Source organism: Desmodus rotundus, chromosome 2 (genome assembly GCF_022682495.2).
Source record: "Desmodus rotundus isolate HL8 chromosome 2, HLdesRot8A.1, whole genome shotgun sequence".
In the NCBI taxonomy this organism is placed as follows: Eukaryota; Metazoa; Chordata; class Mammalia; order Chiroptera; family Phyllostomidae; genus Desmodus; species Desmodus rotundus.
The window spans coordinates 127,093,937-127,108,581 of record NC_071388.1 but is presented as its reverse complement, the minus strand read 5'-3'; the positions used below and the strand labels follow the sequence as shown (position 1 = coordinate 127,108,581).

The following is a 14,645-nucleotide window of genomic DNA, read 5'->3' as shown; positions in this document are numbered from 1 at the left end:
AAGACAGCGGAAGAGCAATACCTAAATCATAATTTCACGTACGTTAAATTATGCTCCACACTCAAAGTGTTGTACACCTACGTCTCTTTGCGTTGCACACATGCAGTAAGGGCGGTCATTGAGTTGCATTGTTCTAAACAAGCTGAGGAATGACCTTGATTAATTCTCACCACCCACCTACTTCCATTCTACAGGTGAAGCAGCGGGCACAGAGAAACTGAGGGACTTTCTCCGCAGGAGATTTAATCCCGGGCATCCCGACTCCGAGCTACCGCGCAGCTCCACCGAGGAAGGAAACCAGAAGGAAGCTGCGCCGAAAGCGCTGAGCCAGAGAAGGGAGGGGAGAGAGGGAAGGCGACTTCACACCTATTTCATGTTCCTATATTGTTCGACTCTTTTACAAAATGTGTTCATCATTTACCTACATATTTTTAAAGGGGAAAAATATTTGGCAAGGGACTCGTTTTTGTCCTGTTCTGTGAACAAATTTTTAAATAATTTGTAGACAAAAATGTGGAGAACTGTTTCCTTTGGACATTTTCCAGGTTCCTCTGCTTCAATTGTGTGAGAGATTTGAGGTTTTGCCATCTCTTCTGGTCTTCACATTTTTTTGATATTGCATTGACGAACCATGTACTGATTTCGTTATCATTGCTAACGCAGCTAAATATTAGGGGTTAATAATCACTTAGTATTTTACAACCTCGGCTGCAGTTATAAAGTAAGGATTCTGCATTCCTCCTAACAGGTCCTCGAAAATGGAGCTGACTTGGAATTTAGTCTTTGTTGCTTTTCTAAGTTTTCCCTGCCGGGGGTTAGACTGGACGCGTGACAGAAACGTCATTCTGGCTGCGGGCCCTCTGCCCGGGGCCCTGCTGCGCGGCGGGAGCGCGGCGCTGGGAGGCCGGGGCCCCGGCTGCGCGGCCGCGGACGGAGACGCCGCCCCGTGCCGCCTGCCGCTGCCGGCTTTCCTGCCCGCGTACATGGGCGGCCTCCGCGCCCGCGGGGTCACGCACTACAAAGTGTTTCTGCCCTGGGCGCGCCTCCTCCCGACGGCGAGCTCCGAGAGCCCGGACGAGGACGCCGTGCGGTGCTACCGGCGGCTCCTGGAGGCCGTGCGAGCGGCGCGCCTTCGGCCGCTCGCGGTCCTGCACCGCCCGGCGCCCCGCGCCCCCGCGCCCGGGAGCGGCGAGGCCTGGGCCGCGCTCTTCGCCGACTACGCCGCGTTCGCCTTCCGCGCCTTCGGGGACCTGGTGGACGTCTGGTTCACGTTTAGTGACTTGGAGGCGGCGGTCGCGGAGCGCCCCCCGCAGAAGCCAGGCTCTTCCCGTCTCCAGACCCTCGCCGACGCCCACCGAAGAGCTGCCGAGATCTACCGCCGGAGTCACGCCTCCCCGGGTGAGTTCGCGCGAGCGGCCGCGCGCCCGCAGCCGTGGTCGCCCCCCGCCCCTACCCCCGTAAGGCAGGACCCAGCTTTCCTTCCCCCTCGTCGTCAGCGGCGCCGTCGAACATTCAGGAGAGGAATTCCCGTCGAGGAGAGATGCCTCAGGGCAGGCAGGGGGCGTTGTGCGCACAGCGCCCCGCACGCCGTGTGAGCGCAGCTTCTGCGCCCGAGCGGGCCCGGGGTATCTTCCCGCCTCCCGGAGGGCGCTTCCCGGGCGGCCAGCTTGCCCACCCTACCCCAGCCTTCCCCTTTCCTTACGAAAAGCAACCTGCACTTCCAGCTGCAGCTTGCGTCGCAGCGGGGGAGACAGACAAATGCGGAGGTGAAATGAGGACACGCCGCGAGGCGGTGAAAAGAGCCTCATTTCAATGGTCCTCGCCCTCCCTTGCCTCGCAGCTCACCTGCGGTTCTGATTCAGCAGATCTGGGCAGCACCGGGACATCTGCGATTTTAATAAGTTCTCCAGGTGAATCTGAGGTACCCTAATTTAGAGAACCAATTTTGGATTAGTCATGCTTTCTTGGTTTTATGATATACATGTAGTATATAATATATGCATGCCTGTATAGTCTACTTTATGAGTATACTCTCATTTTATTAAAAACTCTTTGAAAGCATGATTTTCCATGGGCTTATTTATAGGTTCCCATAATATGAATGAATCATAAAGTTTAAAATATTGCTCTCATTTTAATATATGTTTATTTAGTGTTTATTATCACAAATTATAAATATGCATATTTATAAATGCTTGCCTAACTTCTAACAAGTTCTTTCTGATAGATTCTTAAAATTGAAATTACTGGATCAAGAGAGTGCATTCTTTAAGATTTTAAAGCGTGGTGCTAAATTATTTTCCAGAAAAGTTGTAGCAGTTTACATCAACAGTTACAAAATTGTTCTTCTGACGCCACTTAGCCTGTGTTATCATTGGGAATTGGACAGCTAAAAACTATTACCTCCTTACAATCTTCATCTGCATATATTTGATTTTAGACAGATTAAACCTATTTTTTCTATGTGAAAAATAAAAGGCGTGTGAGTCTAGGGGGCTGTTTCAGGTCGGGTTGTGAGGAAGGCAGTCTTCAGTCCGCCTTTTGAGCAGTGAAGGAGGGGTTCAGCCTTGAGACGTGCAGAAGAGGGTTCCAGGTCCGGGGAGAGTGTGAAGCCCCCGCAGTGGGAACAGCGAAGAGCCAGCTGTCAGTTTAGTGAATGGGGAATGGAGGGTGGCAGATGAAGAGATGCTGGGTCGGGAGTGAATTCTTTGGAAAGCGTGTCTTGGGTGTGGGAGCAAATAAAGGTTTGTTGGCTGTAATTCTGCTGATGCAGCTCCGTATAAAATGAACTTCGGAAGAAGGCAAGACTGAACTTGGATCATCTCAAATAAAGGAACATCTGTCTTATTTTGAGTCGGATTCCATAGAATTAGTTCAATTATAAAACTAAATATACATGTTTATTAAAATGTTTGCATATTTTATATTTAATTTATGTCAGGTTACTAAAGACTTTCTTTTTTTAAGACTGTTTCTTTTTAAAACTTTATTTCCTTCTTTTCTTCTTGTGCTCATATTTCCTATCCTTTATTTTCTGTTTCATCAATATCACTAGATTATCTGCCCCCAATATAATGCAGGAAACAAAATAAATTCTCTTTTCAATCTTTTTATTATTTCAAAAGGTATAATTTCTCCCTCTCTCTTTCTCACTCTCCTTCTCTCACGCTCTCTCCTCACTTTTTAGTCTAATTATAACCCTATTGTTCTTTTTAAAATCTATTATTTAATATACACAAAAAGTATGTAACTTGTGTTGGTTAAAAGCAAAATAGTGTAGCAAATACACATGGAGTGGCCACTCAATCCAACAATTAAAATATAACATAATACCACTTCAACTACAGTGGCTATAATAAAAAATAGACAGACAATAATAAGCACTGGAGATAATGAGGAGAAATTGAGAGCCTCAGGCACTGCTGGTGGAAATGAATGATGGTGTGGCCAATTTGGAAAACAGCCTGGCATTTCCTCAAGTTAAACTAGAGTGACCATGTGACTCAACATGTCCTCTCCTGGTATGTATGCAAGGGTAATAAAAACAAAGGTCTGGACTAAAAGTCATCACAAACATTTATAGCGGTATTATTTATAATAACCAGAAGTGGAAACAACCCTAATGTCCATCAGCTGATGGATGAGCAAAGTGAGGTATATACATACAGTGGATATTGTGTTGCAGCCTTAAAAGGAATGAAGTATTGCTACGGACTACAGCATGATGAACCGTGAAGACGTTTTGCCAAATGAAAGTACCAGTCACAGAAGACCACATAGTACATGAATTTCTTCATAGTAAGTGTCTGGAATAGGCAGGCCTGTGGAGACACTGAAGCAGATTGTCAGTATCTGAGGCTAAAAGAAAACGGGAAGTGACTGCCTCTGGGTCCGGACTCATTTTGGGTGGCTAAATGGTCTCGGAATAGCAGAGATGGCTGCAGCTTTGTGAATATATTAAAAACCACTGAATTGTATACTTTAAAGGGGTAATTTCTTTCAATTAAAGTTTATATTAAATATTATTTTATATTAGTCTCAGGAGATGTGGATTTTATGCTATATATCTTAACTGTATGCAATATATATTAATTTTAAAAATATACAAATATAAACGGGAGGTGTGTGGGTTTATAAAACAAAACAAAGCAAACCATACCACAACTCACATCTACTTGTGTATTCCTCCCTCCTCTCCTTTGTCTCCCCTCCCCATGCAGGTTACCACTATGCTAAATATTCTGTTTACCTTTTATTATTTGATGGCTTTTCCCCCAACTTGGTGTCCATGATGACTTAAAGGTACAAGGCCAAACATTTTAAATAAAAAATTTTTTAGTTACAGAACATGTGGAATTTTAGCGGATAGAGCACATTGACAGTGTGTTAAAAAATATGTTAAAATCCCTGACTGGTGTGACTCAGTGGGCTGGGCATAGTCCCGCAAACCTAAAGGACACCAGTTTGATTTCTGATCAGGACAACCGATCGATGTTTCTCTCCCTCTCTTTCTCCTTCCCTTCATCTGTCTCTAAAAATAAATAAATAAAAATTTAAAAAGTATGTTAAAGAAGTAAATTTCCATTTACTCCTCACTAGGAAATACAATAGGAATTGTGGTTCTGAATTTTTCCTAAGATTTTTTTTATCAAGCTATGATTAACATATAGTAAAATGCATAGATCTTGATTTTACAATTGATTAGTTTTGGCAAACACATCCATGTAACCCATACCTTATCAAGATAAGACATAAACCAACACCTCAGAAAATCCCCTTTCTGGTTAATGCACGATTCCTAATCAATCCTTACCCGCCCCCCGCCCCGAAGAAACACTGATCTGATTTTGAATCACAGAGTTTTTGTGCCTGCTGTCCTCTCATTCAGCTTAAAGTCTGTGAGATTTATTCGTCTTGTTGCTGCACGAGTTATTTGTTCCCTTTTTACCTAAGCAGTATTCTATTATGGATATATCATTGTTGAGGGGCATTGGAGCTGTTGCCAGTTTTCGTCTATTATGAGTGAAGTTGCTAGGAGTATTCATTCTTGTGTAAGTTTTTATGTGCAACTACATTTTCATTTCTCTCAGATAAATACATAAGAGTGGAATTGGGTCATAGATGTACCTGACTCTTTCAGAACAGGCCAGTTTTCCGAAGCCATTGCTCCATTTAGCAGCCCCGCCCCCGCCAGCTGGGCACGACCGTCCAGCCTCCCCACCGGCCCCGCACCCTCGCCAACACTGGCATGCTCATGTTCTCTATTTTAGCCATTTTGATGATATCTCATTATGATTCCATTACTTTTTTAAGATATAATTTTTTATCCCAAGTGCTTATAGATGCTTAAACAATATAGTATTTAATTTTTCTTGGTTTGGTTTTGAGGCACCATAAAAGAGTATTATACTTTTTGTAGTCCTCTAGGGCTTCCTTTTTTAAAAAACAAAATTATGTTTCCAAGCTTATCCATGCTGTCAAATATATCTATAGCATGTTCTTTTTCACTGCTATACAATTATTCCATTGTGTGGCTAAGCCACATTTTATTAATTTATTTGCCTGCTTACGGACATTTAAATAGTTTTTAAGTTATGTTACTATGAACACAACTGGTATGAATATTCTTGTACACATTTATTTCTGCACATGTGCAAGCATTTCTCTCCTGTGGGGAATGCAGTGTTTTTAGCTTTGAGGGAGAATGTAAATTGTTTTCCATTGGGGGTGTACCAACAACCCCCATGAACAATTCCATGAACAATGTATAAGAATTCTTGTTTATCAGCCATATTTGTTCCCTCCTCTATAAGATTCCTATTATATTTCTTATTCGTTTATGTATTGAGTTGTGTTTTTCTTATTGACATATCAGAATTCTTTATATATTCTTAAATCTAATCTGATTGGTTATATGTAATGATATTTTTCTAGTTCTTCTTCTTTCACTCTTTCTGTGGAGACTTTGATGAACAAAAGTTCCTGCTGCTAACAGAAAGTTATCAATCTTTTCTTTTGGTTGATTTTTTAAATATATTTTCATGGTACTTACAATTACTTAAATGTCTTCAGTCTTTAGAATATCTAGTTTCCAAATGTTTTAATCCCTTTCCCCTCCTTGGTAAATCTCAACGTTCTCAGGTAATTGTGCCTCTTCTTCATGCCCCTTCTTTGGAGAGTGATTTTCTGTCACTTCTATGACATTTCTTAATGATTGAGGGGCAGTCGTTAGAAAATCAGAGATAATATGCAAATTTGAAAGCCATTCTTGGTTTGTAAGAATTTTTTCCTTTTTAATTAACACATTAACAAATTAATAGACTTTAGTTTTTAGAAGAGTTTTAGACTTACAGAAAATTTGACCAGATAGTACAGAGCTCCCATATGCCCCTCTCTTTGAGCCTAGTTTCTCCTTATACTAACATCTTACACTAGCATGGCATATTGGTTACAATTAATGGGCCAATATTGACACATTATTATTAACTAAAGTCTCTATTTTATTTAGATTTCCTTAGTATTTTTTCCTAAATGTCCTTTTTCAATTCCAGGATCTTATTACATTTAGCTGCCATGTTGCTTTAGGTTCCTCTGGCCTGTGACAATTTCTCAGACTTTTCTTGTTTTCTTTTTATCCTGGACATGCTGATGGAGAGGGGAAGGGAGGGAGAAAGAGAAACATTGGTCTGTTGCCTCTAGTATGTGCCTCTACTGGGAATCGAACCTGTGACCTTCTGCTCCTTGGGAGGACGCTCTAACCAACTGAGCCACACAGGCTGGGGCTGAGTCTTCTTGTTTATAATAACCTGATTGACAGTTTCAAGGGGTCCTGGCCAGGTATTTTATTGGATGCCTGTTTTTAAAAATAGATTTCTCAGATATAATGCATGTACCATGAAATTCACCCCTTTAAAGTTTTTAGTATATTTTTGCATGTGTTTGGTATATTCACAGATATGTGCAACCATCACCATGGTCAACTTTAGAACATTTTTGTCACCTCAAAAAGAAATCTTGTAACCTTTAGCTCTCATTTTCTTACCTCCACATTTCCCTCCTTCACCCCAGCCCTAAGCAACCACAAATTCACTGTCTCTATAGATTTCCCAGTTCTGGACATTTTACATGAATGGAATAATTCATTTAATATGTAGCCTCTTGTAATTGTATCTATTGGGATTTGTCTGATGTTTCCTTCAAGGATAGACTGAAATTAGAGTAATCACAATAGCATGGTACTGGCATAAATGAGCATATATACTAGAGAACCCACAAATCAACTCTCACCTATATGGTCAAATAATTTCCACCAAGAGTGCCAAGGCCATTTCATGGGGGAAAAGGCAGTCTTTTCAACAAATGGTGCCAGAAAAACTGAACACCCACATGTGAAAGAAAGAGGTTAGATCCTAACCCTTAAAGCATATACAAAAGTTAACTCAAAATGTATCAAAGACCTACACATAGGAAATAAAACTGTAAAACTCTTAGAAGAAAACATAGGGACAAAACCTTTATAATGTTAGACTTGGTGCTGATATTTTAGCTACAACTCTGAAAGTGCAGGCAACAGAAAATAAAATAGGTAAATTATGCTTCATCAAAATGTAAAAACTTTGTGCATCCAAGCACACCATCAACAGGGAGAAAAAGCAACCCACAGAATGGGAGAAAATATTTGCAAATCATGTATTTGCTGAGAAATTAATATCCAGAATATATTCTAAAACTTCTAACTCAACAACAAAACAATCAACTGTATTAACAAATGGGCAAAGGTCTTGAATTAATATTTTTTCCAAAGAAGTTGTGACAATGGCCAGTAAGCACACAGAAAGATGCTCTGTTGACAGTCATTAGGAAATGCAAATCAAAACCACAAGATGCTACTTCCCATTCATTAGGTGGCTACTATTCAAAAAGAAAAAGAAAACCACCAGTGTAGCTGAGGTGTAGAGAAACTGTAGTCCTTGTGCGTTGTTGGAAGGAGTGTGAACTGAGTAGCTACTATAGAAAACAGCATGGCAGTTCCTCAAGGAATTTCATATAGAATTACCGTAGGGCCTAGCACTTGTGAGTGTATGTGTGAAAACGTGAAAGCAGGGACTTGAACAGGTATGTGTATACCCATTTTCACAGCAGCCGTGTTCCCGATAACCAAAAGTTAGGAAGAACCCAAACAAATGCCCGTAAATGAATGAATGGGTACACTAATTGTGGAATATACAAATGACGGAATATTATTCAATCTTAAAAAGAAATAAAATTCTGGCACGTGCTACAACATGGATGAACCCTGAAGAAATCATACTAAGTGCAATAAGCCAGCCACAAAACATAGATATTACATGATTCCACCTCCATGAGGGACCTAGACTGATCAATTCACAGAGACGGGGAGTGGAATAGTGGTTACCAGAAGCTGGGAGGAGGGGATGGGAGTTACTGTTCGATGGACACAGAGCTACAGTCTGGGGGGGCGGGACCTTTAGAGATGGGTGGTGGTGGCGGTTGCACAACCATGTTTTGTACTTAATGCCACTGAACTGCACACTTAACTTTTTAATGGTAAATTTTATGTTAATATTTGACCGCAATTTTTGAAAAGTTCTTTTCTGATCTTTTACTAAGCCTTACAAACCTCATATTGACGTGTTCAGCGTGCCAACACTGAGGAGGACACAAAAGACTGGCCCTGGCGGAGTCGGAGGGGGAGGGGCACTGACACCCGCCCCGTACCCCCCGCCCCCCCCCCCCCGCCCCCCTCCATGGGAAGAGCAGAAGCGTGTGCGCCGTCCTCCCCTCGCTCAGCACCAGGCGCGCGCAACCCAGCGCGGCGCGGCTCACCCCACTCAGCCCTGGCCGTAGCGGCTTGAAGCATTGACATTGGCAGTTCAGTATTAACCAGGTTCCTTTTATTGAGGCATTTGGGCCAAAAGGGAAAGGAGCAAATGGAAAGGGGCTGTTTGTGCAGATGACTGAAATGGTTTGGGGAGAAATAACTTCCCTTTGTGGTGGAAACAGAGAGGAGTTGATCCTTAGTGAGGTCTAGCAACGACTCGGAGGGACAGGATTCACAGGGCAGTCGATGTGCGGTGATTTTCTACCCAGACTTGGAATGGTTAATTCTCAACCCACAGCAAATACTGATTTTGAGTCCCGTAGACGTGAATACCTATCTCTAACCACATTCAGCGAAAAATTACAAGATAAGTTATCTTAAACCAGAATAATTACCCCCCTTTCGGTCCCATAGAAAACATGAGCTGCAGGTGTAGATTGAGAATCTAGTTTTTGGTTAATATGCATTTTACATTATTTTAAGAAGTATAGTTTATGTTTAAACTGAGAACCAGTTGGGAATGCTATTGGGGAAGTTTGATCATTTTGTATAATATGAGAAATTCTGGAATTTTAGGCTCATTTGTTTAGTCTGAATTCTTAAAACAGCTTTCGAAGTCAAATAGAAATGATTTGTGGGTTAATTGTGCTTAAGGATTAACTGTGCCCTAGTTTCATTTTATTGGCCTAGGGAGGGTACTAAATTGTACAATTCAAAATGTTCAGCACAAGCTGATAACGTAAGGTCTTCGTGTGCTGGCGTGAGGATAGACTGAAGCAGGGAAGTGGGTGAGAGGTGAAGTGCAGCCGCCGGCACATCATTAAATAACTGGAAACGGCGTTATCAGAATGAGGGCTCGCTGTGTCTGGGTGAAATTCCCTGCTCTGAGGATTTCAAAGTTCCATTATGCTTATCACAATAAGCACTTTGGAGGTGGCAGGTGGTTGGTAGTGCTGGTTTCATTGGCTGGAAATCTTTCCTCAAGTCCAGAATTTGGATGAAATTCTGTCTTACAGTTTAAGTGCCAAACAGTGGTTCTGTTCAATTTTTGTTCAGCGTTTTCTAATTATAGGTCAGAGCACCTACCCCGCACCCAGTCCTAAGCTTGATATTTGGGAGGAATAAAGAAATGTCTAAGTTTTGTTCCTCAAGCAGCCTACCCTCCAGTGAAAGATAAAGATGTGTGCGCATCAAAGGGTGAGCAGCACAAACAACTGAGGGTCCCAAGCCCGGGACTGCGTTTCTCTGATTGTTGTCTCAGGACCTCTGCACGGGAAGCACCCGGGAAGCCCGTTAAAAGGCAGCAGTTCCTGGGAGCACCCCAGTCTTCTGAGAAGCAGGCAGGTGGCTCCGACACACACAGATTTGAGCACCACTGTTAGGTGACCAAATGTCAAAGCAAGCGGTACAAGCTGCACTCTTTATATTCCTTGTTGACCCCACAGGGCAAAGTAGGGGCTGCACCGATGTTTGTACAGTGAATAAGGACAAGAAACAGCAGCTCCCTGAGCGCACCCTCCCTTTTACTGCTTTTACTCTTTTATTTTAAAAGACTTTTACAAGCATACTGCATTTCAGAGTCCTGGTTTGTATGAAACTTTCCCTGAGGGATGTTTTGTAAGCCCCCTTATTTTCTAAACTCTTTCAGCTAGGGTTAAGTCATGTGAGTGATTTCTTCAGAAATTCTTTTTAAACCAGTGACCGTGGAATAGAAAGTTCGATAGGAAATGAGTCTGAAAGCGGCTTCCGTGGTCACAGGTTCCTGCCTCGCTCACTGCACCCCCCTCTTCTGGCTGCTTTCAGGTGGAAAGCTCTCTGTCGTCCTACCAGCCACAGCGGTCCGGGAGCTCCTGCTCGAACCGTCCACGTCTTCACTTGCCAAGGTGAGGACGGTCCCTGAAACAGCATCTGTAATATCTGAGGAAAGTTGCGATTTTCATTTTAAAAACCAAGAGATGTATTGTCTGTTGGCTTGACACTGCTATAAATGTCCCTCCTGAATGTTATACATTCTCTAAATTCGTAATTACTTTAAAACAAAATCTCAGCTCCTGGCCTACACAAAAAAGCCAAATGCCTCTGCTTGTTCTGATTTTTTATTAAAAGAGTCCAAAGTAGCTTATTAAAAGACAGGTCAGTTTATAGCAAAACAGGTACTAGGGCGAAGGGTTTGTTTGTTTTTATATATTATGTGCTCTGTAGAGTGCTCACCCTGGTGTCTACCTCCTCTAACTAGAACTTCTGAACTATGATCCTCATTAGAAAAATTAGAACCCCGAGAATGAAACAGCATCGGCCCCGGGGCGCTGGCTGCTTCGCAGTGTAGAAAGAGTCAGGGAGGAGAGCTGATTGCTGTCGTCCTGGGTGCTGACCTGCGCTGTGCTGATAGCGCTGTCCTGGGACACACTAGCTCTCCACGACATGACGGAGGCCCCCACGTTAGCATCTGGTCTTCAGATTTACAGCTCGGAAACTTAAAATCCAGACATGATAAGCTGTAAACCACCTGCTCCAAGGCTGATTGTGCGGCCAGAAAGCCATCTAAATTAATTTACGAGGCCAATAACGGCCATCAGACCAAAGTGCTGATCAGAAAGTGCTTGCAGAGCAAGAGCCTTTGAACTGGTCCATGCCACGTAGTGCTGCTGAATTATTCTTCAAAGCACAGTTGTGCCCAGTTCCCTGCTGGGAAGTTACACTCCCCTGAACTGGTGCAAGTTCAGCTCTCTGTCTGACCTCCCTTCTTACTTTGCCAGCGTGTGCTCCACTTTCTTCTTGCTCTCCTGCATTCCCTTCTTACCGCCCAGCCTTCCTCCAACATCTCTTGCAGGGAGGTCCTACTGATTATATGTGAGATTATATTCACTGTGGTCTCTCCCCACGTGAAACCGTTAGTCATTTGTTTAGACAAGCAGTTACCAAATTCTGATGTTTATTAGAATTGCCTGGAGGGCTAGTAATGCACACAGAGGCCAAGGCTTAATGCAGAAGGACAGGCCTAGGCCTTCATAGGTGTCCCCAGTTCCCAGCCTAATCCTCACAAGGTCTCAGGACCCCTGAGGTGGACTTTCCTTATGGCACTTCCAAATCTCTGCCTTTTCTTCATGTAATTGGTGCATTTACTAACATTCTCTATTAAGTTGTCAGCATCTGTGGATCTTACTCATCTTTAAACCTGAATCCCCACCCACTGTACCCAGTACAGTGACTTTCAAGAGTAGAAACTTGTTGCACCCACTGACGCAAGAAACAGACGTTCGGAGACTTTCAGGACGTTTACAGAGATGTTACTTTAATGGCCAACTCTTTTAACCTGCGCAGGGGCGGACTCTCGATGTGTCCCGGAGACACTTGCTCAGAAGAGCTGCAGATGAGAGCCGCGCCAAACGCTCACAGGCTAGCTCTTTTATACAGTGAGAAGCAAGCAAGCAAGTTACAAAAGCGGGAGTTGCTGTTATCTCTGCATAGCTCTGAGCTCTGGAGGAGTTTTGCTCTGGGTTCAGGAGGAACTATCTGTCTGTCTCCTGTTGATAAGTTTATTTCGGATGACGATTTGTTTCTCTTCCTTATCCATTCTAGTGACCTTCAAGAGGTTTTCTGCTTAGCAATGCTTATAATTGTCTAGCCCTCTTTCCTAGCTCTCAACAAAACTCAATGACTGTGTGATATGGACTTGACAAAGCAAGGGCTGAGAGGGCAGGTGGCGGAATGTTAGAGTGGAAACTTCCAGAACCTTCTGGAACCTCGCCAAAGTGGAGTGAGCCTGTGGAACGCTTGGTAAACACTGATGGCAACTTGACTGGGAAAGCCATAGGGCTCTAGTGGTGAGTCAGTAGTCCGAGGTCCACAGCACACGATTGTCACCAGATGCCATTATCCACAGTCTTTGTGGTGAAGGACCAGATGACCTCTGAGCGGGAGAAGACCGGCAGTGATCTAGTTATGACCAGAAGTGGCTTGCTGAGAAGGGTGGGGAGGGAAGCACAGTGCTATGGTTATATGTTTAGATTCTGTGAATCTGAAGTTTTCAGAGTATATGCAGGCCAGAGGCAGGGCGGAGGGGTATGCCCTTCACTGGAGTGTGGGTGGAGATGTCGAAGACTAGGGCCATGAGAACTATGTTCTTGGATAATAGTATGGCCCAGGCATGGGCCAACTGGGGTGGACTTTAAGCTGTGGCCTGAAAGTAGCCAATGGCTGTAGTCTACCATGAAAACAAAACTCAGTACCCCAGTAGGCTCTGCAGAGATCACTGAGGGACCCACGGGTGGCAGAGGGCTCCACCACCTCTGTCCTGACAGAGTGGGAGGGCCACTTTGAGGAGGATGCTGCCCAGGGCTGCTGTGGCCTCTGACTCCCTCCTTAGTGCTTACCTGCTTGGTGGAAACCCACCATGTCTGGCATCCAGTACTCCATTTATTCATTCATCCCTTTACTCATACGCAATTGAGCACTTACTGTGTGCCAAGCACTTGCCAAGTACATAAATGATATATCCCCAACAATATGCAGCACCCTCCCCCCCACACACACACACTCACTCCATCCCCAGCTTCTCCTCTGTCCTCTTGTCCCTTGGGAAACCCTATGTGGAGGATTCAGTTCAGTAATCAGGGAGAAACAAAGAAGGACACTTCTGAGCAGTTCTTCCTCTTGAAATTACTGTGCTCTGACGACCCTGTTCCTTTATTTCTAGGATACAGTTGATTTCCTTTCGCTTGATGTGTCTTATGACTGTGAAGGTGATGCAAGTTTGCTGCAGAAGCTGAGTGAATTGCCGGTAAGTTGAGCCGTTTCCCACATTGATGAGGAGTGGCAAAGGGTCCTGAGAACATATCAGGCATTTAATGCTCGGCTGAGGTGTAAACTGAGCTACCCCACAGTCTGCAGACCTGCTGAGTGGTGTCTGGGAGATTTCCGCTGAAAGCACCATTAGAGAACATCAGGTTAGTCAGTCTTCCCGGGGAAGGATAATGAGGGTTGGCTTGTTCAGGTAAATATTTATATGCATCTCCTGCTCTCTTGTATAGAAATCTACTGAGAATTAAAATTCTAGATTAAAAAGGACATTTCATGGATTTTGGTCATGGTTCCATAACAATGAACTGTATACTTAAAAATGGTTAAGATGGTAAATTTTACGGTATGTGTATTTTACCACAATTTTTTTAAAAAGACATTTCACACCCAGGACCACTAAATCAGATACCAGCTATCGGAAATTTCCCATAACCTCAGGCCCCTTCTTCCTGTACCTAGTATTGTTTTTATCAAGTCTAATGATTCTGACTCTTTTCTGAGAAAGTATGTTAAATGTCTCCTACCCAACAGTTAGCTGCCTCTCCTCTGCTTGGGCACTGCCGTGCAACCTCCTTACTTAATTCCCTGGAGTCCCCGCTATTCCCCCATCTCCTGACAGGATATAACTGATTACATAGCCAGTAGTTTCTCTCTGGACCTCCTGAGTCCTAGCAGTATTCCTATACTTACCCCCGAAGAGCTGCCCTCTCGCAGGTCTCTCTCTGATGCCACCAGAATTCACCCAGGCCTTATTCTGGCCTCTGCAGGTTCTGGCACAAAGCCACTTGCCTCTGCTTTCAACCCTGTTCCTCTTGGCTTTGATCCCACCACCTCCATCACCAAGAGGGATGGATTGCAAGAGGAACTATTCATTTAAAGGCCAAGCTTATTAATGTCAAACCCTCAGTGCTGCAACTAGGTAGAACTTCCATTTTTCCTGAAGCAAGTGGCTCAAAATGGACAAATTAGCATTGATCCCATCCCCATATCTGTGTCTCTCCAG

The 14,645-nt window shown here is 43.6% G+C and overlaps 1 protein-coding gene across 1 annotated transcript in view; it reads left to right on the top strand.

Moving 5' to 3' along the window:
• Window positions 1-757: 757 nt before the first annotated feature.
• Window positions 758-14,645, top strand: part of LCT (lactase) — a 50,599-nt gene continuing 36,711 nt past the window's right edge. The window contains exons 1-3 of the mRNA XM_053918621.1: window positions 758-1,398; window positions 10,646-10,725; window positions 13,539-13,622. Coding sequence (XP_053774596.1) covers window positions 759-1,398; window positions 10,646-10,725; window positions 13,539-13,622 — 804 coding nt within the window. The 5' untranslated portion in view covers window position 758. The remainder of the gene's footprint in view (window positions 1,399-10,645; window positions 10,726-13,538; window positions 13,623-14,645) is intronic.